The sequence below is a fragment of the Chiloscyllium punctatum genome, chromosome 42 (assembly GCF_047496795.1).
Source record: "Chiloscyllium punctatum isolate Juve2018m chromosome 42, sChiPun1.3, whole genome shotgun sequence".
Taxonomy (NCBI): Eukaryota; Metazoa; Chordata; class Chondrichthyes; order Orectolobiformes; family Hemiscylliidae; genus Chiloscyllium; species Chiloscyllium punctatum.
The window spans coordinates 46379603-46406685 of record NC_092780.1 but is presented as its reverse complement, the minus strand read 5'-3'; the positions used below and the strand labels follow the sequence as shown (position 1 = coordinate 46406685).

General features: G+C 44.1%; 1 protein-coding gene across 1 annotated transcript in view; it reads left to right on the top strand.

Annotated features, from left to right (window-relative positions):
• Window positions 1-27083, top strand: part of LOC140465932 (1-phosphatidylinositol 4,5-bisphosphate phosphodiesterase delta-3-like) — a 155850-nt gene that overhangs the window by 78385 nt on the left and 50382 nt on the right. The window contains exon 5 of the mRNA XM_072561913.1: window positions 11944-12169. Coding sequence (XP_072418014.1) covers window positions 11944-12169 — 226 coding nt within the window. The remainder of the gene's footprint in view (window positions 1-11943; window positions 12170-27083) is intronic.

Sequence of the window (27083 nt, the reverse complement as noted above, 5' to 3'; positions counted from 1 at the left end):
TGTGTGACTGCGTGGAGAGACTGACTGATTTTGCAAGTCATTTCTATCATGTCTGCAGGGTTTGCTGTGCAATTTGCTCTTTGAAGCTGATTGTTTTCACAGACTGAGCCGAGTAAAAATTACCATGTAGTTTGCAGCTAGTGATTGGGACACAGATGGTTTCCTTGGTCTTTATTGTGAGCTGTGTTAAAGGTTTTCATCTTGCACTCATCAGGACAATTCACAAAAGTCCCAAATTACGGGAAAAAACACCCAACACTCACACTGTATGAGAGGAGAATGTTGACTGGTTGGCAAGTGGACCTTCACAGAGGTTGTCCCAAAGAACAAAGAAGAACAAAGAAACTTTACAGCCCAGCAACAGGCCCTTTGGCCCTCCAAGCCTGAGCCGATCCAAATCCTCTGTCTAAACCTGTCGCCCAATTCCTAAGCATTTGTATCCCTCTTCTCACCACCTACTCATGCATCTGTCCAGATGCATTTTAAGTGAATCTACCGTGCCTGCCTCTACTACTTCTGCTGGCAACGCATTCCAGGCACCTACCAACCTCTGTGTAAAGTACTTGCCACATATATCCCTCTCACCTTGAAAGCGTGACCTCTCGTTATTAATTCCTTCACCCTGGGAAAAAGCTCATCTCTATCTACTCTGTCTATACCCTTCATGATTTTGTAGACCTCAATCAGGTCCTCCCTCAATCTCCTTCTTTCTAATGAAAACAAACCTTATCTACTCAACCTCTCTTCATAGCTAGTACCTTCCATACCAGGCAGCATCTTCGTAAACCTTCTCTGCACCCTCTCCAAAGCGTCTACATCTTTTTGGTAATGTGGCAACCAGAACTGGGGACACAGTATTCTAAATGCGGCCGAACCAATGTCGTATAATTTTAACATGACCTGCCAGCACTTATACTCAATACCCTGTCCGATGAAGGCAAGCATATTATATGCCTTCTTGACCACTGTATCCACCTGTGCAGCAACCTTCAGGGTACATGGAGCTGAACTCCCAGATCGCTCTGCTCATCAACTTTTCCCAAGGCTCTTCCATTTACCATATACTTAACTCTAGAATTAACCTAGTCTTCGTATCATCTGCAAACTTGCTGATCATACCAACAGTGCCCTCTTCTAGATCATTTATGTATATTACAAACAATAGTGGCCCAACACTGACCCCTGTGGAACACCACTGGTCACCTTTCTCCATTTCAAGAAACTCCCTTCAACTACTACTACTCTGTCTCCTGTTGCTCAACCAGTTCTTTATCCACCGAGCTAGAACACCCTGCACACCATGTGACTTCACTTTCTCCGTTAGTCTACCATGGGGAACCTTATCAAATGCCTTACTATATTCCATGTTTATGACATCAACAGCCCTTCCTTCATCCATCAACTTGATCACTTCCTCAAAGAAATCTATTAGGTTGATAAGGCACCATCTTCCCCGCACAAAACCATGTTGCCTATCGCTGATAAGCCCATTCTTTTCCAAATATAAATACATTTTATCCCTCAGTACCTTCTCTAAGAACTTCCTCACCACTGACGACAGGCTCACTGGTCTGTAGTTACCCGGAATATCCCTACTACCCTTCTTGTACAGGGGGACAACATGAGCAACCCTCCAGTCCTCCGGCAACTCACCTGTATTTAAGGATGCCACAAAGATATCTGTCAGGGCCCCAGCTATTTCCTCTCTCGCCTCCCTCAGCAACCTGGGATAGATCCCATCCGGTCCCGGGGATTTGTCCACCTTAATATCGTCCAGTCTACCCAACACATCTTCTATGGAGAATCGCCCAGCTCGATGATGGCTGACAGTTCACTGCAAAGTTTGGTTTAAATTTTAAAACTAGCAAATTTAAAGTCAACTTAAAACAAACAGAGTGCATATGTATTTTATCTATCTGCAAAGAACACAGTAATACAGAATATTAATATATGGAGCTTCAAGTCATTTTGAGACCCAGTTCACAATACTAAATTGTTTTTTAAGAATGAATCTAATACTGGTTCTGAAGTTTCTCTGGAAGGACAACATCTCATCCTCTGCTTGGGAATCTTCATGGACTTTAGAATTCAGGATCAGTTTCAATAATTTCAGAGCATGGATGCCTTCTTCTGTGTTTTTTACTCTCCTCCGTATCCCGGGTCCTGTCATAACATGGGTTGCTTTCAGCAGAGCTAACCAACTCTCACCCACACAGAATCCCACCCACCTCTCCCCACACGTGGAATGTCCTTTTGGCTCGACAGCACGATCCCGTTAGTGTTGACCACCACTCGCAGTTTTTACTGCACGGGTAGCAGCATTCAACAGCAAGCTTCACTGGAGCTCAAGTCTTTCTGGATGTTTTTTAAGAGTAAAAGGCCTATGCAATGCACAGCAGGAACCTATTCCATCAGGGTTTAAAATCTCCAGTTTTAAAGAGGTGAGAGAACGTTGAGATGTTGAAATAACTCATCTAACAGAGGCATGAGTGAGGGTTTCAACAGCTAGTGAGCTGATACTGGAGATGTCAGGTGATGTTACTGAGGTGGAACAAGATTGTCTTCGAGATCACAAGGATGAGTTCGGAAGCTTGTCTCTGGATCAGATGTGGGCAGACTGACTTCACCAATTTGGAGAAAAGACTGAAAACAATGACTTCAGTCTTCCTGATATTTAATTGGTGAAAATTTCTGCTTGCGAAGTATGGACATTGAATAAGCAACCTGATCATTTATCAACAGGTGAAGGAGTCCAGAGAACTGGCAGTGAGAGAGAGCTGGCTGTCATCAGCATACAGGGGAAAGATTAGATCAGATTAGATTCCCTGCAGTGTGGAAACAGGCCTTTGACCCAATAAGTCCACACCGACCCTTTAAAGAGTAACCCACCCAGACCCATTTCCCTCGAACTAATGCACCTAATACTATGGGCAATTTACCATGGACAATTCACCTGACCTGGACATCTATTTGGACTGTGGGAGGAAACCGGAGCACCCGGAGGAAACCCACGCAGACACGGGGACAATGTGCAAACTCCACACAGACAGTCGCCCGAGGCTGGAATCGAACCTGGGACCCTGGTGCTGTGAGGCAGCAGTGCTAACCACTGAGCATAAGTCCTTCATCAGGAATGTTGCAGGAGTTGGGGGGGGGAAGGGGGCTGAGAAATAAATAGGAGGGTTGGGCTGGGGGGGGAAGGTAGGTGGGTAGGTAGATGAAGGTGGAGGTAAGGTCATAGGTCGGAGAGGAGAATGGAACGGATAGGTGGGAAGGAAGATGGACAGGTCATGAACAGGTACCGATTTGGAGGGTTGGATCTGGGATGAGTTAAGGGGAAGGCCGCTCCACCACTTAACATGATCATGGCTGATCCTCTATCTCAATGCCATGCTCTGCTATCTCCCTGTATCCCATTATCCTTTTAGCTTCTAGAAATCTATCCACTTCTTGCTTAAGTATGTTCGGTGGCCTCATCTTCAAAGTCTTCTGTAGTTGAGAATCCAACAGGTTCACCACCCTCTGAATGAAGATCTGTTTCCTCATCTCAGTCTGAAATGATCTATCAGGTTTCCTGAGACTGTGACCCCAGCCCCCCCCCCCCACTATTTATGACAACTCAGATATTGAAGCAGTTCATCAAGATCTGGACAATCACCAGGATTGGGCTAATTAATTGTAACATCAACTTGCCTGGGTTACTTGTGGACTTCCAGAGGAGCTGGTGCATGTAGGGACTGGCACCAGAAGGGACACCCACTGAAAGTCAACCCCTGTGTTTTCCACCAACTACCCTCCTCCCATGACTCAGATCCCTCCCCTGGGGTTTATGTTCCCCCACCATGGGCTATAGTTGACTGCAGAATCACTCACAATTGGTACAGTCAAGTCACGAAGCCCTGAATTCTTTAGCATGTGCCAATTGGTGGCAGTGTATATGACCACTTCCTTCATCTTGTTGATGAATGAAAGTAGATTAAGAGGGTGGTTTTCTGACCAGGCCCTGGAAAAGGTTCCCTAGTGTATTCCAGTTGGGATACTCCAATTTGGCAACCTCCCAGGTGAGGAGGAATGAACTTCCTTTCTTTATTCACCTGCTCTTCAGTTTGATTAACAAGGTTAACTTAAAAAGGATCCCTTCTGGGGGATCTAAGATGGCGACGATCTGAGAAGATCACACTGCAGAGCTTCGCATCACAGCAGGAGCAGGATGGTCCTTTAACCCACCCAACCCACGTCATCAGGATTTTCGGGGGCATTGGAAAGATTGCGGAGCCCCAAGAAACATTTAAAAATTGACTTACCTGTATTTTCAACTGTCCAGAGATGCCTAAAAAGGGAGGAGCAGCATCTGAGGCCGGGCCTGCAGCTCAGCCTGCAGCAGCCTCGGAGCCGATTACTCTCCAGGACCTGGTGAACCAGCTCTCGAAATCTCACGAGATGTTGGGGAAACAGATTGAAGAGAAGCTGGCTCCAGTCTCTCTCATGCTGCAGAAGCATGAGCAGCAGCTGGGAGGCCTGGAGAAGAGGTCAGATGAGGTGGAGCACAGGGTCACAGTGGTGGAAGCTGATGCCAGTTCATCCAAGGAAGAGATCCAAGCCCTGAAGATGCAGGTTCGTAATTTGCGTGACCAAGTGAATGATCTTGAAAACAGGGGCAGGAGAAAAACATTCGGATCATCAGTTTGCCTGAGGGTAAGGAAGGTGAGCGGCCTGCGGAATTTGTTGAAAATTGGTTTCCAAAATTCCTTGACTTGGAGACTGGCATAAGAGGATTGAAGATAGAGAGGGCTCACCAGGTCACAGCGCGGAGGTCGGGTCTGGGTCAACGCCCTCGTCCTTTCCTGGTGCGGTTCCATCATTACCGGGATAAGGAGAGAGTCATGGAGGCTTCCAGACTCCAGGGGAAGGATCTAAAGGCCCTAATTTACGAGGGCTCTAAGATCATGTTTTTTCAGGACTTTTCAGCGGCGGTGATCCAGAAACGAAAATGGTATGATGGTGTCAAGAGAAGACTGAAAGAGCTTGGGATTCAGTACTCCGAGATATCCTGCAGGGCTTCGGATCACCTTAGATGGATCCATGCATCTCTTTGACACATCGGAGAAGGCAAGAGACTTTGTGGACAAACTAACCTAAGTTAAACAGTTGTAGTATATATAAATATTGTTGCTTGGGTATGCGTTTATCATTCTGTAAAAGAAATGGAGGAAACCCGGTTGGAGGTTTGTTTCTCCCCCTTTCTTTTTCCTCTATTGATAATAATTTGGTTAAAACTATGTCTGCCAGTGGTTAAAATGTACATTTTAAATTTCTAAGTTAGGACATACCAAAGGATGGATATTTATTCCCCTTTTTTTATAAAAGAATTTTTTTTATTCATATTGATATTCTGTGGGGTGTTTATTCTTTTTAGCTTGTGCTTGCGATGCGGCTCTAGCTGTGAGAAGTGAAGGTGGTTGAGATGGTTAGATGCCTATTTATGGGCAGTTCGGGACGGGTAGTTGCCCCCTCCAGGCAGGGGGTGAGTTCCTCTACTTAGCACTATTGGCGTTTTATATTTTGGTTTGTTTTCTGGTTTTTGTTGCTTTTTATTTTTAATAATTTTGTATGTTTGTTAAATGTAGTGGTTTTAGTTTATGTAGTTTTTTATATTTCGTGGACCATGCGACACTAAGGCTCAGCAATTTGTGGTTCAGGTTCCTCCTCTCTGGAATTTAAATGTAATTGCAGAAGATTATGGCTAATGATTTGATTAAATGGGGTACCTGGAATATCAAGGGAAGTCACTCACCAATTAAGAGGAAGAAGGTACTCTTGAGTCTTAGAAAGGATGAGGTGGATATTGCTTTGTTACAGGAGACACATTTGGATGACAAGGAGCATCTGAAATTATAGCAGAATGGCTTTGACCAAGTTTATTTTTCATCATTTAATACCAGAAGCAGGGGAATGGTTATATTGGTTAGGAAAAAGCTCTCATTTAAATTGTTGGATGTGTTAAAGACACATACGGGAGGTTTGTAATTCTTAAAGACTTGATAAATGGGGCAGAACATGGTATTTTAAATGTTTATTGTCCCCCACCTCATCCTTTTAAATTCTTCGTAGATGCTTTTTCTAAACTGATAAGTCTCAAGTCTCAGCACATCATTATAGGGGGAGATTTTAACTGCCTCATGGACCCCACAGTAGACAGGTTGCCTAAAGGTCCCTCGATACCCTCTGCACAAACTCAACAGTTATTGGGTTTGTGTGGGGAATTAGGGTTGGTGGACGTCTGGAGGTGTCTCCACCCTCCAGGTCGGGACTTCACGTTTTTCTCCAATCTGCATAGATGTCACACGAGGATTGATTTTTTTCTGACCCCTGTGGTAACCCTGGATCTGGTGGCATCCTGTACGATTGGTAATATTGCCATCTCTGATCATGCTCCAGTGTACCTCATGGTTAAAATTAAGGATGTTACAGTGGATTCAAGGTACTGGTGAATTCTTTATTCTCATGGACAGTAAGTTTGTGGAGTATTTCTCTCAGGAATTTCGGGCATTCCTAGACATCAACATAGGCTCAGTTGATAGCTCATCTGTTCTCTGGGAAACTGCCAAAGCTTATTCCAGGGGGTTAGTTATTTCATATTCCACCAGTAGGAAGCGGCAGAAGGGTGAGCAGCAACGTCTCCTTGAAGCTTGGTTGAAGGCAGCCAAGAAGGCCTATTTTGACAGACCCTCATTGGTCAAACTACAGAGGATTACGGCACTGCGGTCTGCACTAAATTCCGTGCTCACCCAGACGGCAAAGAAGGAGCTGGCTTTTGCAAAGCAAAGGTTATACGAGCATGGTGACAAGCAGGCAAATACTTAGCATACCTTGCCAGAAAGAGAAGTGCCGCACAAACCATTACAGCGATTAGGGAAAGGTCTGGGAACCTAACATGTGATTCTAAAAAGATTAATGTGGCATTCCAGAGATTCTACTCTAAGTTATATCAGTCTGAGAATTGTGAGGAGGGGCAGGCAAAATGGAATCCTTTTTTAGAGATCTGAAGCTCCCGGGTGTGACTCCAGAACAACAGTCCTTTCTCAATGCCCCATTATCAGAACAAGAAGTGCAGGAAGCTGTGAGGCAGCTTCAGAGTGGAAAGGCGCCCGGTCCTGACGGACTTCCCAGTGAATTCTATAAGGAATTTATAAGTATTCTGTCAGGCCCGATGCTGAATATGTTTAATGATTCATACAGTCATTATTGTCTCCCACCAACTCTGAGAGAGACCACTTATCCTTAAAAAAGGGAAGGATCCAGAAGACTGTGCTTCATACAGGCCCATCTCACTCTTAAATGTGGACTTTAAGATCCTCTCTAAGGCTCTCGCATTAAGGCTGGAGACTGTGTTACCCTCTATTATTAAAGAGGATCAGACAGGCTGCATAAAGGGTCGCAGATCCTCCAATAATGTTAGGAGGCTGCTTAACGTAATTCAAACATGCCAACAGCAGTCAATACAGGGATTGGTGATTTCTTTAGATGCAGAGAAGACATTTGACCGAGTTGAGTGGCTGTACCTTTTCTATACTCTAGATCGGTTTGGCCTGGGCGAAGTTTTCATAAGATGGGTTCTCTACAGTGTACCTCTCGCTGCGGTCATTACCAATGGGGTACGATCAAGCAATTTTAATATTTCTAGGGGCAGCCGGCAGGGCTGTCCCCTTTCACCATTACTTTTTACATTGGTGATGGAACCATTGGCAGAGGCCATTCGTGGGGATCTCAATATATCAGCTCCAGAAGTGGGGTCAAAATTACATAAGATCTCGCTATATGCAGATGATGTTCTAATTTTCTTGACAAATCCAGCAGTTTCAGTGCCTTGCCTGATACAATGCATTCACGCGTTTGGCGCTTTTTCAGAGTAGAAGATTAATTTTGCTAAATCAGAGGCTATGCCTATGGGTGGTCTTACGAAAGAGTTGGCTCTTGAGAGTGACTATAGATTCCCATTTAGGTGGTCACAGGGGGGTTTTGTGTATTTGGGCACATTCATTACTCCAGTTCTGGATTGGCTGTTCAAAGCCAATTTTACTCAGTTATTTGATAAAATTAAACAAGATCTCCAAAGATGGGAGGCACTTCCAGTCTCATGGTTGGGTCGGATAGCGCTTATTAAGATGAATATTCTCCCTTGTTTGCTATACCCTATACGGATGCTCCCCCTGATTTTCAATAAACAAACACTCAGGAGACTGAACAGTTGGTTCAGTTCCTTTATCTGGCACCGTAAACAGCCCCTCATTAAATGAGCCAAACTGCAGTTGTCTCACAGATTGGGGGGAGTAGACCTTCCAGACATTAAAAATTACCAATTAAGCTCACTTTTGACCTACGTAAGTGATTGGGTTTGTGGGGACCCTCTTTCAATATGGCTAGATATCGAAGTCTCCCAGGCAAGGTGCTCCCTTACCAGTTTGCTGTTTTTGGACAAAGTGAGGACAGTTAGGGAATATTGCCATAACCCAATAGTCATCAATACTGTTAAAGCATGAGGGCAATTTGGCAGAGGAAAGGTAATATTGGCAAAACGTCTTTGTTTACACCTTTAGTGGGTATGCCGGGTTTTCAATCGGGGATGATAGATTCAGGATTTAAACGTTGGGCAGCTAGGGGTATATCTTGCCTGGGTGATTTATTTGAGGGAGATGTAATGATGTCCTTCGATCAGTTAGTACGGAAGTACGAGTTACCTAACAGAGACCTCTTTCGTTTTTTTCAAGTTAGGGACTTGGTTCAAAAAAAGACCACACATTTAACTGATCGCTACAAATCTGACATAGAAAGAGGGGTACTGAGGGCTAAGAGGACACTCTCTGTCAGTACTTTATATCACCAATTGGGGGATGTCACCTCAGATGAGTCTGATCGACTGTGCAAGATGTGGGAAAGAGAGCTGGGTGTTGAAGTTTCTTCAGAGGCATGGGAGGGTATTTGGGAGAATGCAAGGAAGATATCAATTTGCAATAGGATCCATGCTTTACAGTTGAAGATTCTCCACAGGGTTCACTTAGCCCCAGACCGTTTGTCAAAATTTAAACCAGGCGTATCTTCAGCATGTCCCAAGTGCAAGGTCTGCACGGGCACTCTTACCCATTGTCTTTGGTCTTGTGACAGGCTTCAAACATATTGGAGCGCTGTGGTGGGTGCAATGGAGAGGATTTTAGGTGTAGGGGTGGAGAAGGACCCTATTTCTCTCCTTTTAGGCCTACCCAATGTATTTCCTGCTGACGCGCATAAGAAAAAACTTTTCAATATTCTTATATTCTGTGCAAGGAAGAATATCTTGCTCGGTTGGATATCCGAAAACCCCCCAGGCCTGTCGGGTTGGCGGAAGATTGTTATGGAGCATATTCCCCTGGATTTTCTCACAAATATGGTACACCACAAAACTGAGAATTTTTACAAGACATGGCAATCCTTTTTGAAATACCTGGACACAGATTTATCTGCCACACTAACAAGGGTTTTTCTATAGCTGTAACGATTCCAGGGAGGAGGAACTGTGAATGTACGAGTGTTTTGTTTGGCTGGGCCAAATTATTATTATTTATTTGATTGTTGTTCGGTATTTATTTATTTAGTTAAATAGCTAGTTTAGTTTTTTTTAATTTTATACTTCTCTATATATGTTTATACATTCGTAGAGGAGGGTGAGTTGGGGAATTTTTTTATTATTTGGGTTTAGTTTTGTACTGTTTTGAATTGCATTGTTTTGTATTTGTTGTAATATTTAAAAATCTATTTTTTCTTAATAAAGATATATTTTAAAAAGTGTCATCCAACTGATGTGATGTATTGGACAAACCTAGTTAAGTCTTTAATCACTCAGAATAGGGATGCAGGTTTTGATTGATTAATATGCATATCCCAGAACTACTTTCATATTGTAGTCCTGAGATAACTCCAGGTTGTCAGTAGAAAAAAAAATGACATCTCAGCTCAGACAATGCATTAAAGGTGTGAGGTTAGAGTCTGTCTGTATCCCAGCCTTGAGTCAGACTGGTTCTATTTCCAAAGTAGGAGTTTATAAACTATCATATGGATTGACTACCTGCAGATTGTCTGCTTTTTGAACAAAATAGAAAGTATCTGCAAATGCAAATACCCCCCATAGACTAATGTGTGAGTGTGCCTGTGTGTGTGTATGCTTGTGTGTGTGTGCCTGTGTGTGCGTATATGTGTGTGCAAAAGACAGAGAGAGAGGAAGAGTGTGTGTGTGTGTGTGTGTGTGTGTGTGTGTGACGGAATATTTGTGAGAAGGTGTGCATGTAAGTGTGAATGTGTGTGTGTGTGTGTATGAGAGAGGGTCTGCATGAGTCTTTGTGTGAGTGTGAGTGTGTGAGCGCTTGTGTGAGAGTGTATGAAGTGTATAATGTGGTGGGGTCACCTGTAGTGTGACATGAATCCAAGGTCACATTTAATGCCATCCTCATGGCTACCAAACTTGGCTATAAGCCTCTGCTCGGCTGCTCTGTGTTGTTGCATATCCTGAAGATGCCTTAGAGGATGGTCACCTGAAGATCTGAGGCCGAATGTCCCTCCCCGACTGGGAGGGAACATCCCTGTCTGGCAATTGTTGTAAGGTGCTCATTCATCCATTGTCATAGTGTCTGCTTGGTCTCCCCAATGTACTACCATGCCTCGGGCATCCTTGCCTGCAACTTATGAGATAGACAACGTTGGCCAAGTCACATGAGTACCCACTGTGCACATGGTGGGTGGTGTCGCCATGTGTAATGGGATACAGACAGACTCTAACCTCACAACTTTAATGCATTGTCTGAACTGAGATGTCACCTTTTTTAATACTAATAAAACCTTAACTTATCTTGGGATTGTGACTTGAAAGAAGTTCTGGGATTTACATATTATCAATCAAAACCTGCATCCCTGTTCTCAGTGATTAAAGACTTAACAGCAATCTGGGTTTGTAGAATACATCACATCAGCTGTATGACACTTTGATCTTTTAGTATAAATTCTGTGTCCGATGATACTGCCCCACTAGTTACCCGTCAAAGGAGCAGCACTCCAAAAGCTTGTACTTTCAAACAAACCTGTTGGACTATAACCAGGTGTTGTGTGGTTTTTAACTTTGTGCACCCCAGTCCAACACCAGCACCTCCACATCACAACTTATGCACAAACACCGATCACAACTGAGAGGTGCATCACAAAAAGATAAAGGCTTTCAATAAAATACAAGTCAGTCTCTGAGTTTTGTCAAGAGTAGATAATGGATGTTGTGGCTGTTATGTTGGGTATTACTGATAGCAGTAATGTTGAACCATTGATTTAAAAAGGCTTGGCAGAACTCAGTGAGCTGAGCCATTTTTGATCTGTATAGGGAGTATCTTTGTAGCTACAGTCGATCATCATCCTGTTTGTTTTGGCTTGTTTCTGTCCCTTTGAAGATTTGCTACTTGAAGTTTTTGTTTCTGATTTACAGCATCCGCAATGTTTTTGGTTTTTATTCTGAAGCAGTCACTGGACTTGAATGTTAATTCTTGCTTTCTTCTCATAGATGCTGCCAGACCTGACGAGTTTCTCCAGCAATTTCTGGTTTTGTTTTTGTTTCACACTTGCACAAGTGCTCACCCACATACTCAGTCACACACTGACACTCATCCAGATGAACATTGACATGGACACACTCTCACTGTCTCAGTCGTTCAGGCACATGCACATTTGTTTCCCTTTTCACTGAATGCGGACATTGATTCACACTCATGTAACCTTCCACAGAAACACACTCACTCAGTTTGCACCTTCACTGCTTATTCTGCAGAGGATACCCCCATCAACTTGATTTAATAGCACCCACAGAGGCAGCTGTCAAGGGAATTTTCCATGTTTCTTGAATATATCTCACTGGCGTCTCTCTTATCTCCTTAGCAATGTGACAAGTCCAATACTAACAAATTGGAAGAGCATGAGATCGAGGAGTTTTGCAAGTTTCTGATGCAGCGACCAGAATTGGAAGAGATCTTTAACTACTACTCAGGAGAGGACCAGATCTTGACCATCACTGAGATCAAGAACTTCTTAAAAGAGCAGAAAGAAATTGCCACAGACGAAAATGCAAACGCAATTATACACAAATATGAGCTGAACGAAACAGGTAGAGAATATGCCCACCTTTCTATTGCCTATGCCACATATACAGCTATTAATAACTGTTGCAATTTAACAGTGAGTATTTTTCAAGTCAGTGACTGTTCCCAAGTTGAAATATATAATGGTCATTTTGCAACACAAACATCCCACCAACAGCCTGGGGAGGGATGTCCTTCTTTAAGTGCCAACTTTAAGGGTGATTGTTGACTACGTGGACTTCCTGCTCGTCTTCACTGTAATCTGAACCACCACAACAACGTTGTTTGACATTGCAGTGCTCCCTCAGTATTACCCCATCCTGTCACTGTGCATCACATCACCAAATGCTATTGTAGAACCTCCTACTCAGACCCTTCTTACCTGGAGCCAAGGAGGTTGTAGACCGAAGCCAGTCGATGTGCTGGCCAGCAAGTCATGGTCCAAATAAAAAGGTAGCTGAAGTGTAAAGGTGCCCCCACTCCCCACCCCAGTTTCTGCTGCTTTTGGGTTGTCTACAGTTCAGAAGCAGGGCTATTGTCAGGTACCCATCCCATGGGGCATTGCTGATGCTGTCATTGTATGGTTATTGCTGTCAGTATTTTTCTTCTGCTAGCTTCATCCCCTGATGTCACCAGTAATCTAGGACCTAGCATCTAATGACTCTAACGGAGAATACACTGAATCTGTCAGAACTGTGATGTGGAGAGCATTGCATCATGCAGTCTAAGCTGGCAAGGCCTATGTGGAAGGAATAATGATACCTCTAGGCACAGCAGTGTCCATTTGAAAGTCAGTACTAGCTCCAAGCAGTTATTCCTGGCATTTTAGCACATCAGTGGAGGCCATTTAGTCCATCTTGTTTTGTAGTGACGTTCTGATCTAATCCCTGGCCTTATCCCATTACTTTTGCCATTACTGTTTAGCTGCATCTCTCTTGCAAGAACCTTTTTGAATTTTGATTTCTTCACTACTCCAGTCTGGTGGTTAAAGTATCACATTTCTGTCATATTTCTCTGGTACTGTGCAAGTCCTGACTTTCTCCAAATCCATTCCATGTCTGGTGGGGTTGTTAGGATTGCCTCAGCTCTCTACCCAGACATGACCTCACCCCTAGCTCAATGTATTTTAGTAAATAATAACTGCATTAATATAGCACGGTATCACATTTAAACAATTAAAACTGCCTGGCATACAGAGTGTAAAACAATAAAACTGCCGGGCATACTGAGTGTTAAAAGTGTAGCAATTTGCTATGCCAACAAATGATTTGAGAATAATTTTAATTTGTTCATCAGTAAATTGACTGGATTGGATGCAATATCACAGTATCTTCAATGAAGTCAATAAACCGTACTATTTAGATACGGTAAAACTAGCATCCCACACCACATTTCATTTATTAAGAGTACAGCATTTATAAGATTGTCACATTTTCAAATTGTCTGTTTAATTGGCTCATTACTCACACCCTGCCCTGCACCAGGCAAGATGACCAAAAATTAGCTGATTAGCCTGACATCTTCTGTTGGAAAAATATTGGAATCAATTATTAAAGAAAAGAAACAGAAGATTTGGGAAATCATAATCTAATCTAATCTGACTATTTTATTAGAGTTTCTCCAGGAAGTCTCACCCAGAGTGGATAGAGGGGAACCAGTAGATGTGTTGTATTTGGACTATGATAAGGTGTTGAATAAGGTACCTCACAAAAGATTAAGTCATAGTCAAGAGCCCACAGGTGTGTTGGAGGTAGTATATTGGCATGGATAGAGAATTGGCTCATTGCTCAGGAAACAGCAAGTGGGGATTAGCCGGTTGTTTTTCAAGTTATCAACCTGTAACGACAGGGAGCAGTGCGGGGACCACAACTGTTTCCAATATATATTAATGACTTGGAGAAAGGAAACAAATGTACTGCAGCCAAGTTTGCAGATGACCCAAAAGTAGGTGGGAAGGTAGATTATGAGAGGGGTACAAACAGTTTACAGAGATATTGCTAGGATAATTAAGTGGGAACATAAAGTTGGCAAGTGGAGTATAATGTTGGAAAATATGAAGTAGTTCATTCTGGAAGAGAGAACAAAAGAACAGAATATTATTTAATGGAAAAATACTGCAGAAAGCTGCAACACAAAGGGATTTGGGAGGAACGTGTGTATGAAACACAGAAAGCTAGAGTACAGGGGCAGCAGGGGATCAGGAAGGCTGATGGGATGATGGGGGTTGGAGTATTAGAGTAGGGAAGTCTTACTGCAACTGCATAAGGTGATGGGGAGACCACATCTAGAGTAATGTGAGAAGTTTTGGTCCCCTTTTTTAAATAAATATATTATTTCATTGGAAGCAGTTCAGAAAAGGGTGTGGGTGGTGTCCCGAATGTAGGTGGGGAGTTCTTGGACTAAGGGGTCAGGACCGTGTCGAGGTATGCAGAGATGAGTTCGGTGGGGCAGGAGCAGGCTGAGACAATGGGTCAGCCGGGGCAGTCAGGTTTGTGGATTTTGGGCAGGAGGTAGAAACGGGCGGTGCGGGGTTGTGGGATTATGAGGTTGGAGGAGGTGGATGGGAGATCCCCTGAGGTGATGAGGTTATGGATGGTCTGGGAGATGATGGTTTGGTGGTGGGAGATGGGGTCATGGTCAAGGGAGCAGTAGGAGGAGGTGTCCGCGAGCTGGCGTTTAGCCTCAGCGGTGTAAAGGTCAGTGCGCCAAACTACCACCGCGCCTCCTTTGTCTGCTGGTTTGATAGTAAGGTTGGGGTTGGAACGGAGGGAGTGGAGGGCTACACGTCCTGAGGGTGAGAGGTTGGAGTGGGTGAGAGGGGTGGAGAAGTTGAGGCGGTTAATGTTGCAGCGGCAATGGCTATGAAGAGATCAAGGGCAGGTAAGAGGCCAGCACGGGGTGTCCGGGTGTGTTGGAGGCGGGAGAAGAGGTCGTCAGAGGGTGGGCGAGAATCCTAGTTGAAGAAGTAGGCGCGGAGGTGAAGGCGGTGGAAGAATTGTTCGATGTCTCGCCGCATGTTGAACTCGTTAATCCAAGAGTGTAGGGGTATGTGCGCTTTTCCAGCAACACATTTTCAGCTCTGATCTCCAGCATCTGCAGTCCTCATTTTCTCCTAGTTGATTTTCATAACATCAGATATGATTTGGCCACAGTGGACTGGAAGTAGATACGTTCAAGTACTTTTTTTTTATTCATTCACTTGCATCATGCAGATGTTTCTGGCTGGGTCAGCAGACGGTGGTGGTGAACTGCCTTCTTAAAATTCCTGCAGTCCATGTGCTGTTGACCCACAATGCTCCAGAACTCTGACCAGCAACTCTGAAGGAATGCTGATACGTTTCCAAGTCAGGATGGTGAGTGATTTGGAAGGGAATTTCCCAGCAGTAGTGTTCCCATTTACTGAGCTACTGTTGTCCCTCTAGATGGAAGTGGCCACAGGTTTTGAAGGTTCTGTCAAAGGAGTCTTGTTGAGTCATTGCAGTCCCTCACTGCTATCATTGAGAGTCGTTGGTGGGGAGAGTATAAATGGGATGTGTTGTCAATAAGGCAAATCTGGAACACTTGTGGGAAACATGTATAAAGGCAGTGTCATCCCTCGAATCTGAAGAACAGACCCTCTGTACACATCAAAGTTTTAGTGCAGTTAGGTTTCAGGTGCTGTAATTCTCCTTTCCATACTGCAACTAAACAACTTTTTTCATCTTGGAATTGTGAAATAGAAAATGAAAAATGTTATTAGGAGATGCTTCTGTCGAGGAGAAAATGATCCAGTATTAAAGGTGTTTCTCAACACGTGATTTATTTTGTGGAGCGGTAACACGGTGGAAGGCAGCATGGGAATGACCCAAATGTGGCCCCTACAGTAAAAGAGCCTGATCAGATTCCAACCTCATTGTTCGGGAATTCCAAGTTTGAGTTCTGTCAGGCACGGGAACAGTACAGAGGGAAACATTCACAGTTACACATTTACAGCAAGAGAAGCTGAGGAGCTGTGGGCAGTTGTGAGGAAGTTGCTGGATTTTGAAACAAGAGATGCAGAAATTTTGTGATGATCAGTGAAAGTGTCGTCCAGTTGGATACTTGTCTTGGGTGACAGTAGAGTGCAGTATCTGAATGGCCATCAGTTCTGCAGCTCTCTGTTACTCCAGCAGAACCTTTCTGGCATGTCTCAGGTCCCAGTGGCAGCACAGGAAGACTCCAACAATCCCTTTCAGAGTGGGAGCAGCAAACTGATTGTAACCAGACAGCAACCATCTGGTTAGATATACCAACAGTGACACCCTCAGCTGCTCCCAACATTGTCTCCCTGGTAAATAAAAGATACCACTGACATCACATAGCAATCACATGGTAATGCTGGATGTCTGATTGGCCTCTGGCAGCACCTTGAGTGGCCTGACCCTCTACCACTGCCCCTTGGTGATCAGGCTATTGTTGTGCCTGGTCCTGGGTCAACATCTCCTGGCTCTTCTCCAGCTGTGACAAAAAGCACTAGCTACTCCTGACCCTTTGTAGCTTCATGTGGTGACCAAAGGTCAGGCAAAAATCTAGTCAACATAACTTTTCAGACCTGACCAGTGAGAGACCCTGCACCTTCGGTCTATACGCAGTCAGGTCTCTGACCTTCCTGTGGCTTGCCACTTCAACACACAATCCTGCTCCCATGCCCACATGTCTGTCCTTGACCTGCTGCAATGTTCCAGTGAAGCTCAACGCAAACTGGAGTAGCAGCATCTCATCTTCCGATTAGGCACGTTACAGCCTGCCGGTCTCAACATTGAATTCAACAACTTCAGATAATTTTATTTCATTTATTTTATTTATCTTCTTTTTAAATTTTTTTTCACTGTTCTGTACCTCTTCTTTCTTGATAGTCCCTCTTTTTCTCACTCCCCACTCTCTCATCACCTTTTTCCTCTCCTCTTCCCCCTTTGCTACTCTTCTCCCCTGTTTTCCACTTTGCCTCTGCTTCACCCATCCCCCACACATTTGTCACATTGCACTGGCTTTAGCCTTGGTCATTCACAGTTCCTAATCTCCCTATCATCTCTCTATGCACTGTCATTATCACCTCTTTATTGCTACCTTTGCTTCTGGAGCCATGACTCCCCTTCTCTCAGCCTAGTATAAATACCTCCCTATTTCTCCCTTTTTTTAGCTTTGACAAAAGGTCAGTTAGACTTGAAACGTCAGTTCTTTTCTCTCCTTACAGATGCTGCCAGACCTGCTGAGATTTTCGAGCATTTTCTCTTTTGGTTTCAGAGACCCTACACTTTGTCTCAGCCACACTCTGGTCTTCATCTGCTGAGGGTGGACAACTCTGTCCTTGATGGAGGACAACTCTCCTGCTCCTCGGATGCTGCCTGACCGACTGTGCTTTTCCAGTGCCAACTCTCAACTCTGATCTCCAGCATCTGTAGTCTTCACTTTCTCCTAACTCCATCCTTGAGGTTAACTCCAAAGAACTCTTCATGCGGACCCAGTCACGTCCGTGGACACTCACTCACTTCAAAACTGGAAGCCATAGCCCTGTATGATTCCTGAGTCAGCTTTGACCTCTATATCTATCCACCCTCCTCATCCTTAACCAAGCTTCTGTACAAAGTGCTGGTGAGACTACATCTGGAGTACTGTCTGCAGCGTTGGTCCCCTTATTTAAGGGAAGATTATGATTTAATTGGAGGCAGCTCATGGATGGTTCACTGGGATGCTTCTTGGTCTGGAGGGACTGTCTTATAAGCAAAAGTTAAACTGGTTGGGACTCCAGACATTGGAATTGAGAAGGATGAGTGGTGATCTCATTCAAACATACCGGATTGTTAGAAGGCTTGACAGGGTAAATGCTGAGAGAGCCTAGGACCAGAGAGTGTAGTCTCAGAATAAATGGGTGTCAATGATGAGGAGCATTGTGGGGACTGACTCCTTGTGCATATTTAAGGCTGAGATAGATTCTTGATCAGTAGGAGAAACAAGGGTTATGGCGAAAGGGCAAGGACAGTGAAAGTGAGGAGTGTATCATCAGCCAGGATCCTAATCAATGATGGAGCAGGATCAAGGGGCCGAGTGGCCTATTCCTGCTCCTGTTTCTTTTGGTCTTCCTTATTTCATTATCCTCCTGTATTCCCACTGTCACAAACTGGAACTACTCCCATTAGCCTGAACATGACTATTGGCCATCCTTGACCTTCCCTCTAACAGCTTTGACTTGCCCTCCTGCTGTTTGTTACCCTTGACTCTCAGTTGTGTGCAGCTGACCTTCCCCTGTTCAATCTTTGACCTCCACACGCCCATGCCTGACCCTCAATGTGTAAGTATTCCAACTTCCACCCTCTGTTCTCCAGGAGCCTTGGGAAGGCAGCCTCTTCAGTCAGGCTCCTTTCACAGTTGCCACCTGGCTTTATTTATCAAAACCTCCTCCCCTGATTCAATAAACTATTCCACACAGTAACTACAGCTTGTTTCTAATCTATATCCAACATATAGACCATCTCACCTGCTGCATACTATCTCAAACCAGTCGTGAAACTGTAGGGCATGTTTCTAGTTTTTTGCATACTTCATTCCCAATGCACAAAGTAATCTAGCAGAGTTATGTTTGAATGACATCCTAATCATCCTTTTGCTGACTCTGCCTCACTACTTACATGTCCCTCTGTCTGTCTGTCTGTCTCTCTGTTATTGTATATCTTAGTATATCTTTTACTGTGAATTAATGTATTAAAAAGAAATTTCCAACACTTAAAACCAAAAATAGAAAGTATTGGAGAAACTCAACAGGATCAGGCAGCATCTGTGGAGAGAGAAACAGTTAACATTTGGAGTCCAACCTGACTGCTCCTCTGAATACCTGCTGCCAGAAAATGTAATTTGTCCTCAATCTGCTGCCCATTGGTTCATCTCATTGTCAGGAAATTGGTATTGACCTCCCACACAAAGAGTGTCCCCATTCACTTCGATTCCCATGCAGGTTAACTTCGTGTGAGTCCACCTTCTGTTTCATGACTCAATAGAACTGCATTTGGTGCTGGCATAAAGCAGACAGCTCAGTCATTGCCCTATTCCAAATCACCCATTTGATTTTTTTTAAAAAACTAATTAATTACAATCACTGCCCATCAGGGACAGTGCAACAGTCACAAAAAGTAAGTGCGGAGACGAGGGAGGGGTAAAATCGAAAGGGAATTGGCAAATCACGCATCCGGAAGCTGCTTTAATGATCAAGGTGATTTCGGGGATTATGATTTGACTATTAATCCAGAAACCCAGGAAATGTTGTGGGGATCTGGGTTTGAATCCAGCCATGGCAAATGGTGGAATTTAAATTCAGTTTAAAAATCTGGAATTAAGAGTCTAGTAATGAATATGAAACCATTGTCAATTGTTAGAAAAATCCACCTGGTTCGGTAATGTTGTTTATGGCTAGAAACTGCCATCCTTACCTGGTCTCCACCTCCTGATGCTGCCTGGCTTGCTGTGTTCTTCCAACTTCCTGCTGGTCTACCAAAGAGGGGACATATTGGAGGGAGTAAATCAGATCACTATAAAATAGTCAATAAGCTATCAAGTAAATCTTACAAAGAAACATCTTTGCAGAGAGTCTAGTGAAACGAAGTGAAATACACTGCTCTTACAGACGAAGAAGCAGAGAGTAATATATTAAGTAAGAGCAGAATGCTGGAAATTTGAAACAAACCCAAAGAATTCTGGAGAAACTCAGCAGGTCCTGGCAGCTGTGGAGAGAGAAACCAATGTTTTGATGCCAATGCAGCCTGTCTCCCGAATTCACTATTGGCAGATTTCCAGGCAGCACGTATGGGGAGAGAAACTGAGTCAATGGGCTGGATAGGACCTGCCCTGACTAGTTAGTTAACGGGCTGGATATGATTCACCCTGACCATTTAGTTAACCGGCTGGGTATGACCCACCGTGACTAGTTAATTAACTGGTTGGATATTGCCCACCTTGGCTAGTTGGATAAAGGGCTGGATATGACCTACCCTGACTAGTTAGTTAACGGGTTGATATTACTCGCACTGACTAGATAGTTACGAGCTGGATAATACCCGCCCTGAAGAGTTAGTTAACGGGATGGATATGAACCGCCCTGACTAGTTGGTTAAGAGGTTGATATTACCCGCCCTGATTAGATAGCTAACAAGCTGGATAAGACCCGCCCTGATTAGTTAGTTAACGGGCTGGATACAATCTACCCTGACCAGTTACTTAATGGGCTGGATATTTCCCACTCTGACTAGTTAGTTAACGAGCTGGATATGACCCACCCTGACTAGTTAGTCAATGGGCTGGATATGATCCACTTTGACTAGTTAGTTAACAGGCTGGATATGACACACTAGTTGGGGATGTGAATGAAATAGAGAGCCCATCACCTACTCAGCCAGTCCCATGCTCAGCCACATAATACAGAGAGGGAAAGGAATGGAAAATGGCAGCATGCCCATCACCTGTAAATAAATAATGAAGGCTCATTGGAGCTTGCTACGAGTTGGAGGTGGTAGGAGGTGTGTAATGGGAGCCGTGGTGTTAATGAAACAGGCTTAAAGCAGCTGGAAGGAAATGGCTGTGATCATTGGAGGGTGGCCCTGCCATTGAGAGCTCCGTTCCCCTTGCCCTCCCCCTGACTTTCTTCTCACTTTTCTATCTGATCCATTTTGAAAACCCCCATGTCATCCCGTTCCCTGTCGGGTAAAAGAGAAAGCCCAGCCCAGGAGGCCCCTGGCTTACCAGGACCCAGGATCCAAGGGGATGCCCAGGAGGGCCAACCTGCAGCACCCACTTTGCAGCTCTTGGCACTGTGGTCGCTGCCACCCTATTCTTTCCAAACAACGTTTTGTTTTATTTCATGGGATGAGGGCATTTGTTACCCGTCCCCTATTGTACTTCACTCAGCCAAGTCAGAGGGCAGTTCAGAGTCAGCCACACTGATGTGTGTGGAGCCATATGTCGGCCATTCCAGGAAAAGGTGACAGGTTTCCTTTCCGAAAGTGAGGCAGGTTGTGTGCTTTTGTTAGGTGGATTATCTGCTCAAGTCCTCAGGACCGGGGTTTGGAAACATGAGCCTCTGAGTGCAGTTCAGTGAGCCACAGGTGACATGACCTTAACTCACCTTCTCTAATCCGCCTCACAGATTGTTTGGCAGGGATCACGAAACAGAGTAATGAACAACTTTCTGTAATTTGGAAAGGTCCTGAATGGTGGGAGAGCACCAAGCTTCTTATAAACGTGTACTGCCCTCAAAATCTCATTTCGAACAAATAAAATAAGGTTTCGGTGAAACCATCAATCTGCTCATTTCAAATCAGAAATTCAGTTTGGCAAGACAGCCATGTTCCAAAAGGGGGGAGCTAAACACAGTGTGGGCATGTTAAAATAAAAATGTTTAAATGACGTGTTTGCAGGGTGTGACCAAAGCTTTGTTCAGCTTTGTTGGAAGGGTGTACAACTTGGCATTCTGTTAGCAATTACATTATATTTATATTTTTAGAAACATTGAACGATTATTGCCAGAATATAAATGGACTGCCACAGCCCAACAGTGCCTGAACTCCACAGTACCGCCCAGTTCCTTTAGCTTCGGTATATCAGAGAATGTTAGAGGGAGGGGGCTGGAGTGTATCAGAGAGTTACAGTGAGAGTTGGAGTGTAATGTAGGGAACTATAGTGAGTATATTTGGTACATCAGACAGTTCCACCTTGAGAGCATGAATTATCTCACTGTTACAATTGAGGGAATGTGGGATATAACACAAGGATTTGTCAGAATGAGGGGAGTGGGGTATAAGAGAATGTTACAGCCAACGGAATAAGATATGTCAGAATTACAGCGAGGGGTGCAGGGTAGATCAGTGTGTTACAGTAAAGAGTGTGGAATATGTTGGAATGTTACAGCAAGGCAGGAGGATTTATCAGTTTAACAGGCAAGGGTACAGGATATATCACAGTGATGAGTGTGGGGTACATCAGAGTGTCAAACCAAGGGGTGTGGGTTACATCAGTGTGTTACAGTGAGGGGTGCGGAGTATATCAGAGTGTTACAGTGAGGGGTTTGAGGTATAACAGAGTGTTACAGTGAGGGGTGTGGGTTACATCAGTGTGTTACATTGAGGGGTGTGGGGTACATCACTGTTACAATGAGGGGTGTGGGGTACATCAGAATGTTACAGTGAGGAATGTGGGGTATATCAAGTGTTACAGTGAGAGGTGTGGGATATATCAGAGTGTTACAGTGAGATGTGTGGGGTACATCAGTGTGTTACAGTGAGGGGTGTGGGGTACATCAGTGTTACAGTGAGGGGTATGGAGTATATCAGAGTGTTACAGTGAGGGATGTGGAGTATATTCAAGTGTGTTACAGTGTGGGGTGTATCAGTGTGTTACAGTGAGTGGTGTTGGATATATCAGATTGTTACAGTGAGGAATGTGGGGTATATCAGAGTGTTACAGTGTAGGGTGTGGGGTATATTAGAGTGTTACAGTGAGAGGTGTTGGGTACATCAATGTGTTACAGTGAGGGGTGTGGGGTATGTCAGAGTGTTACAGTGAGGGGTGTGGGGTATGTCAGAGTGTTACAGTGAGGGGTGTGGGGTATATCAGTGTGTTACACTTACACTGCAGAGTGTGGGGTATATTAGAGTGTTACAGTGAGAGGTGTGGGTTATATCAGAGTGTTATAGTGCTGATTGTGGGTGTATCAGTGTGTTACAGTGAGGGGTGTGGGATATATCACAGTGTTACAGTGAGAGGTGTGGGGTGTATCAGAGTGTTGCAGTGAGGGGTGTGGGGTGTATCAGAGTGTTACAGTGAAGGGTGTGGGGTATATCAGAGTGTTACAGTGAAGGGTTTGGGGTATATCAGCATTTTACAGTGAAGGGTGTGGGGTATATCAGAGTGTTACAGTGAGGGGTGTGGGGTGTATCAGCGTGTTACAGTGAGGGGTGTGGGGTGTATCAGCGTGTTACAGTGAGGGGTGTAGGGTATTTCAGACGGGTGTGGGGTACCTCCGAGTGTTGCAGTGAGTGACACATACAGACACTTGAGCTAGGGCAGCATTTGTCCATTCAACATGATCACGGTGATCTGATTTTAACCTTCAAACTGCAATGTTGCCGACCCTAACAGTCTTTCACCCAGTCACATGACAAGAATCTATCCATGTATGCCTTGACAATATTCAGGACCCCCCTGGTTATAAATATAAATATCATTTTCACATTACCATATCGAGACCCCTGGATCATTTAAAAGTTTTTTTATAAAATCACTTCTTAACTTTTCTAAACCTGAGTGGTTACAAGCCTAGCCTTTCCTTGTAAACTTATTCCTGAATAAGTCCTTTTGTGAACTGCTTTCAACATTGAATCCCAGGTTGTTTTGACCTCGCGAGGCTACACTGATCCTCTGCAGGGCATCCCACTCAAACCTAGACTCATACGTTATTCTGGTTATCCAATATTTACTATGGCCATTCACCTAATCTGCATATCCCTGGACTGTGGGAGGAAGCCAGAGCACCCAGAGGAAACCCATGCAGACACGGGGCGAATGTGCAAACTCCACACAGTCACCCAAGAATAGAATCGAACCTGGGTCCCTGACATGTGAGGCAGCAGTGCTAACCACTGAGCACTGTGCCACCCATATTTACATCCTCCTTTAAGTAAGGTGACAATGTAATCTCACCCCTGTGCTCTGTATAACTAAAGCATAACCTCCCTGCTCTTGTATTTAATTCTCCTTACAATGAATAATAACATTCCATTAGATTTCCTAATTCTGAGTTCTGCAATCTCTCACTTTATCGATAATATGCATTTTGTGCCTCCTGCCAAAACAGACAATTTTACATTTTCCCACATTGTACTCCAGTTGCCAGATCTTTGTCTGCTCACTTGACACTACAAAAAGGTAGAGATTGGTTACAATCCAGCTGGGAAGGTGTGCTGATTCTCAAGTCCCACTCCTCCCAGGGTTCTCACAAATGTTTATCAAAGACGTGCTTATTGGGTGGCACGGTGGCACAGTGGTTAGCACTGTTACCTCACAGTGCCAGAGACCTGGGTTCAATTACTGCCTCAGGCAACTGTCTGTGCACATTCTCCCCGTGTCTATGTGGGTTTACTCTGGTTTCTCCCACAGGCCAGGTGAATTGGCCATGCTACATTGCCTGTAGTGTTAGGTGTAGGGGAATGGGTCTGGGTGTGTTGCTCTTCAGAGGGTCAGTGTGAACTTGTTGGGCTGAAGGGCCTATTTCCACACTGTACGTAATCTAAAACCACATTAACAGAAAACACTGCTTCGGTTCCTGTACGTAGAACTAATGGTTATTACAAATAAGTAAATTATAATCACAAGTAAACAATTATGAACAATCAAAAATTGTTTCACTAGTTAAAATTATAATCCTCTTTTAAAACTTTACACACACAAAGACAAACAAAAAACATTTGTTAAATAATGGAGGGGAAATAATAGTAACGACAATTCAATAGTATCAGTCCACAGGGTTCACTGAGATGATCTTTTTGCTTGTCAGACTTTATGTTAGTCCATCTCTTCATAGAACGTAGAACAATACAGCACAGAACAGGCCCTTCGGCCCATGATGTTGTACCAAACATTTGTCCTAGCTTAAGTACCTATCCATGTACCTATCCAATTGCCGCTTAAAGGTCACCAATGATTCTGACTCTGCCACTCCCACAGGCAGTGCATTCCATACCCCCACCACTCTCTGGGTAAATAACCTACCCCTGACACCCTCCTATACCTTCCACCCTTCACCTTAAATTTATGTCCCTTTGTAACACTCTGTTGTACCTGGGGAAAAGTCTGTGACTGTCTACTCTATCTATTCCCCTGATCATCTTATAAACCTCTATCAAGTCACCCCTCATCCTTCGCCGTTCCAATGAGAAAAGGCCTTGCACTCTCAACCTATCCTCGTACGACCTATTCTCCATTCCAGGCAACATCCTGGTAAATCTCCTCTGCACCCTCTCCAAAGCTTCCACATCTTTCCTAAAGTGAGGTGACCAGAACTGCACACAGTACTCCAAATGTGGCCTTACCAAGGTCCTATACAGCTGCAACATCACCTCACGACCCTTGAATTCAATCCCACTGCTAATGAACGCTAATACACCATAGGCCTTCTTACAAGCTCTATCCACCTGAGTGGCAACTTTCAAAGATCTATGAACATAGACCCCAAGATCCCTCTGCTCCTCCACCTTACTAAGAACCCTACCGTTAACCCTGTATTCAGCATTCTTATCTGTCCTTCCAAAATGGACAACCTCACACTTGACAGGGTTGAACTCCATCTGCCACTTCTCAGCCCAGCTCTGCATCATATCTAAGTCCCTTTGCAGCTGACAACAGCCCTCCTCACTATCCACAACTCCACCAATCTTCGTATCATCTGCAAATTTACTGACCCACCCTTCGACTCCCTCTTCCAAGTCATTAATAAAAATTACAAACAGCAGAGGACCCAGAACTGATCCCTGTGGAACTCCACTTGTAACTGGGCTCCAGGCTGAATATTTACCATCTACCACCACTCTCTGACTTCGACCGGTTAGCCAGTTCTCTATCCAACTGGCCAAACTTCCCACTATCCCATGCCTCCTGACTTTCCGCATAAGCCTACCATGGGGAACCTTATCAAATGCCTTACTAAAATCCATGTACACTACATCCACTGCTCTACCCTCATCCACATGCTTGGTCACCTCAATGGCTGTCCCTAATCAAGCAGTGTCTTTCAGATACTCATAAATCCTATCCCTCAATACCCTTTCCATTACTTTGCCTACCACCGAAGTAAGACTAACTGGCCTGTAATTCCCGGAGTTATCCCTATTCCCTTTTTTTGAACAGGGGCACAACATTCGTCACTCTCCAGTCCCCTGGCACCATCCCCATTGACAGTGAAGACAGAAAGATCATTGCCAGCGGTTCTGCAATTTCCTCTCTTGCTTCCCACATAATCCTAGGATATATCCCGTCAGGTCCGGGGGGACTTGTCTATCCTCAAGTTTTTCAAAATGCCCAACACCTCTTCCTTCCTAACAAGTATCTCTTCTAGCTTACCAGTCAGTTTCATACTCTCCTCTTCAACAATACGGTCCCTCTCATTTGTAAATACTGAAGAAAAGTACTCATTCAAGACCTCTCCTATCTCTTCCGACTCAATTCACAGTCTCCCACTACTGTCCTTGATCGGACCTACCCTCGTTCTCCTCATTCTCATGTTTCTCACATACGCATAAAAGGCCTTGGGGTTATCCTTGATCCTTGATTCATCAGGTTTCTTCACTTCCTAGCATCAGGTACAGTAATTGCAAAGTATGTTAGTTACTAGTTAACAGTAACACCTCTCAGCAACTGATCGGAGAAAATGTTTTCTTGAGTCTTCAGGTATTTCAATGCAGAGCTGAAGACAGTACCCCACTTCTAGGTATCCAAAGACTGCTCACAGTATCATTCACACCCACAAGCAGTTCAGCTGCCTTGGAATCAATCAGAGTGTTGTCAGGATGATCATACTTACCATCCAAGTTGAAACTGCAAAACCAGACAGCTACTTGTTGCTGGCCAAATTGCACACTACTTACATTCCTCTAGGTGCCAGGCCATTCAAAACAGCTTTCCCTCATTGCTTAAACAGTCAGAAATACAGAAAATAAAATGATACAGTTTTTACAGTAATCTACTTTTGTCTACATAATAATTTATTTTTCTACCAGCTGTGAGTAATTAGCAAATTTACCAATTCTACCTTTAATCCCTTCATCCAAATCATTCATATAAATTGTAAAAAGTCCAAGATTCCAACACAGATATAATAGCACTTCATGTGTTATATTATTTATTCCAACTTTTAACATTGTTAACCAGCTAATCTTCTACCCACTT